Source organism: Mandrillus leucophaeus, unplaced genomic scaffold (assembly GCF_000951045.1).
Source record: "Mandrillus leucophaeus isolate KB7577 unplaced genomic scaffold, Mleu.le_1.0 Scaffold1, whole genome shotgun sequence".
Lineage (NCBI taxonomy): Eukaryota > Metazoa > Chordata > Mammalia > Primates > Cercopithecidae > Mandrillus > Mandrillus leucophaeus.
The window spans coordinates 9301827-9303548 of record NW_012098097.1 but is presented as its reverse complement, the minus strand read 5'-3'; the positions used below and the strand labels follow the sequence as shown (position 1 = coordinate 9303548).

Below are 1722 nucleotides of genomic sequence, written 5' to 3'. Positions count from 1 at the left end.
TGGAAGAGTACCTGGGAAGCATGGCCAAGATTCAGAAGGCAGTGGAGTATTTCCAGGACAACAGCCCGGACAGCCCAGAACTCAACAAAGTGGTAAGGGATCTGCAGAATAATGTGAGGAGCTTGAGGATATCAGTCTCTGTCCTGGTCTCATGAGGGACATGGGGCCAGCTTGAGGATGTATACAGTAGAATACACAGAAGGATATAGCACAGTACGTCCTCTAGGCATTAGTATCTCTGCCTCAAGAATTGCACATTTTTTATTATTAAAAATTCTTTATTATAAAACTTTTAAATGTATTATAAAAATTAAATTATAAATTACATATAAAATATATACTTAACAATTGATTTTTTTTTTTTTCCTCCTGAGACAGAGTCTTGCTCTGTCACCCAGGCTGGAGTGCAGTGCTCAGTTCACTGCAACCTCTGCTCCCAGGTCCATGCCATTCTCCTGCCTCCGCCTCCGGAGTAGCTGGGATTACAGGCGCCCGCCACCACACCCGGCTAATTTTTGTATTTTTAGTGGAGATGGGGTTTCGCCATGTTGGCCAGGCTGGTCTCAAACTCCTGACCTCAGATGATCCCCCACCTTGGCCTGGGATTACAGGCATGAGCCATTGCACCCAGCCACATTTGATTTTTATAAATGCATTTGTTGTTTCTTTATTTTGGTTAAAAATACATAATATAAATTTTTTTTTTTTTTTTGACACGAAGTTTTGCTCTTGTTGCCCAAGCTGGAGTGCAATGGTGCGATCTCCCAAGCGATTCTCCTGCCTTGGCCTCCTGAGTAGCTGGGATTACAGGCGTGCGCCACCACTCCCGGCTAATTTTTTTTTTTTTTTTGTAGTTTTGGTAGACATGGGGTTTCACCATGTTAGCCAGGCTGGTCACGAACTCCTAACCTCAGGTGATCCGCCTGCCTTGGCTTCCAAAGTGCTGGGATTATAGGCGTGAGGCACCGCGCCCGGCCAAAATATACTATTTTAACTCTAAGTTAACAGTGGCATTAAGTCCCTTCACAATGTTGTGTAGCCATCACCATTATTATCTCCACAAATATGTTCATCTTCCTCAAGTGAAACTCCACTCCCATCAAACACTAACTTCCCATTCTCCCTTCCTCTGTCTTCTAGTAACCACCATTCCACTTTCCGTTTCTGTGACTCTACTCTAGGAACTTGAATCTATGTGATTTTTTTTGCGTTATATATTTTTAATTTTTTTTTTAAGAGACAGGATCTGGCTATGTCATCTAGGCCAGACTGCAGTGGCACAACCATAGCTACTGCAGCCTCGAACTCCTGGGCTCAGGCAATCCTCCCGCCTCAGCCTTCCGAGTAGCTGGGCCCACAGGCACGTGCCACCATGCCCAGCTAAGTTTTAAATCTTTTGGTAGAGAGGAGGTCTCCTGTGTTTGCTCAGGCTGGTCTCAAACTACTGTCCTCAGGTGATCCTCCCACCTTGGCCTCTCAAAGTGTTGGGAGGGATTATGGGCATTAGCCACTGTACCTGCCTTCATTGTATCTTTGTGTTTAAGTTTTGGGGTCGTTAGATCATCAGAGCAAGATAGTGGCTTGGCCTCTGGAAATCACAAATCTATTTTCTGTCTTTATGGATTTGCCTATTCTGAATTTCTGATATAAATGGTATCTTATAATACATGGCCTTTTTTGCTGGCCTCTTTCACTTAGCATGATGCTTTCAAGATCAGTCCA

At 44.0% G+C, this 1722-nt stretch overlaps 1 protein-coding gene across 2 annotated transcripts in view; it reads left to right on the top strand.

Moving 5' to 3' along the window:
* The window catches only part of LOC105541835 (exocyst complex component 7-like), a 4633-nt gene extending 4282 nt beyond the window's left edge, over positions 1-351 (top strand). Inside the window, exon 5 of one of the 2 annotated variants that reach the window (XM_011983110.1) lies at positions 39-351. In XM_011983110.1, the coding sequence (XP_011838500.1) occupies positions 39-155 (117 nt within the window). In that variant the 3' untranslated portion in view covers positions 156-351. The remainder of the gene's footprint in view (positions 1-38) is intronic. The other variant, XM_011983180.1, reaches the window with a different exon arrangement.
* Positions 352-1722: the final 1371 nt, after the last annotated feature.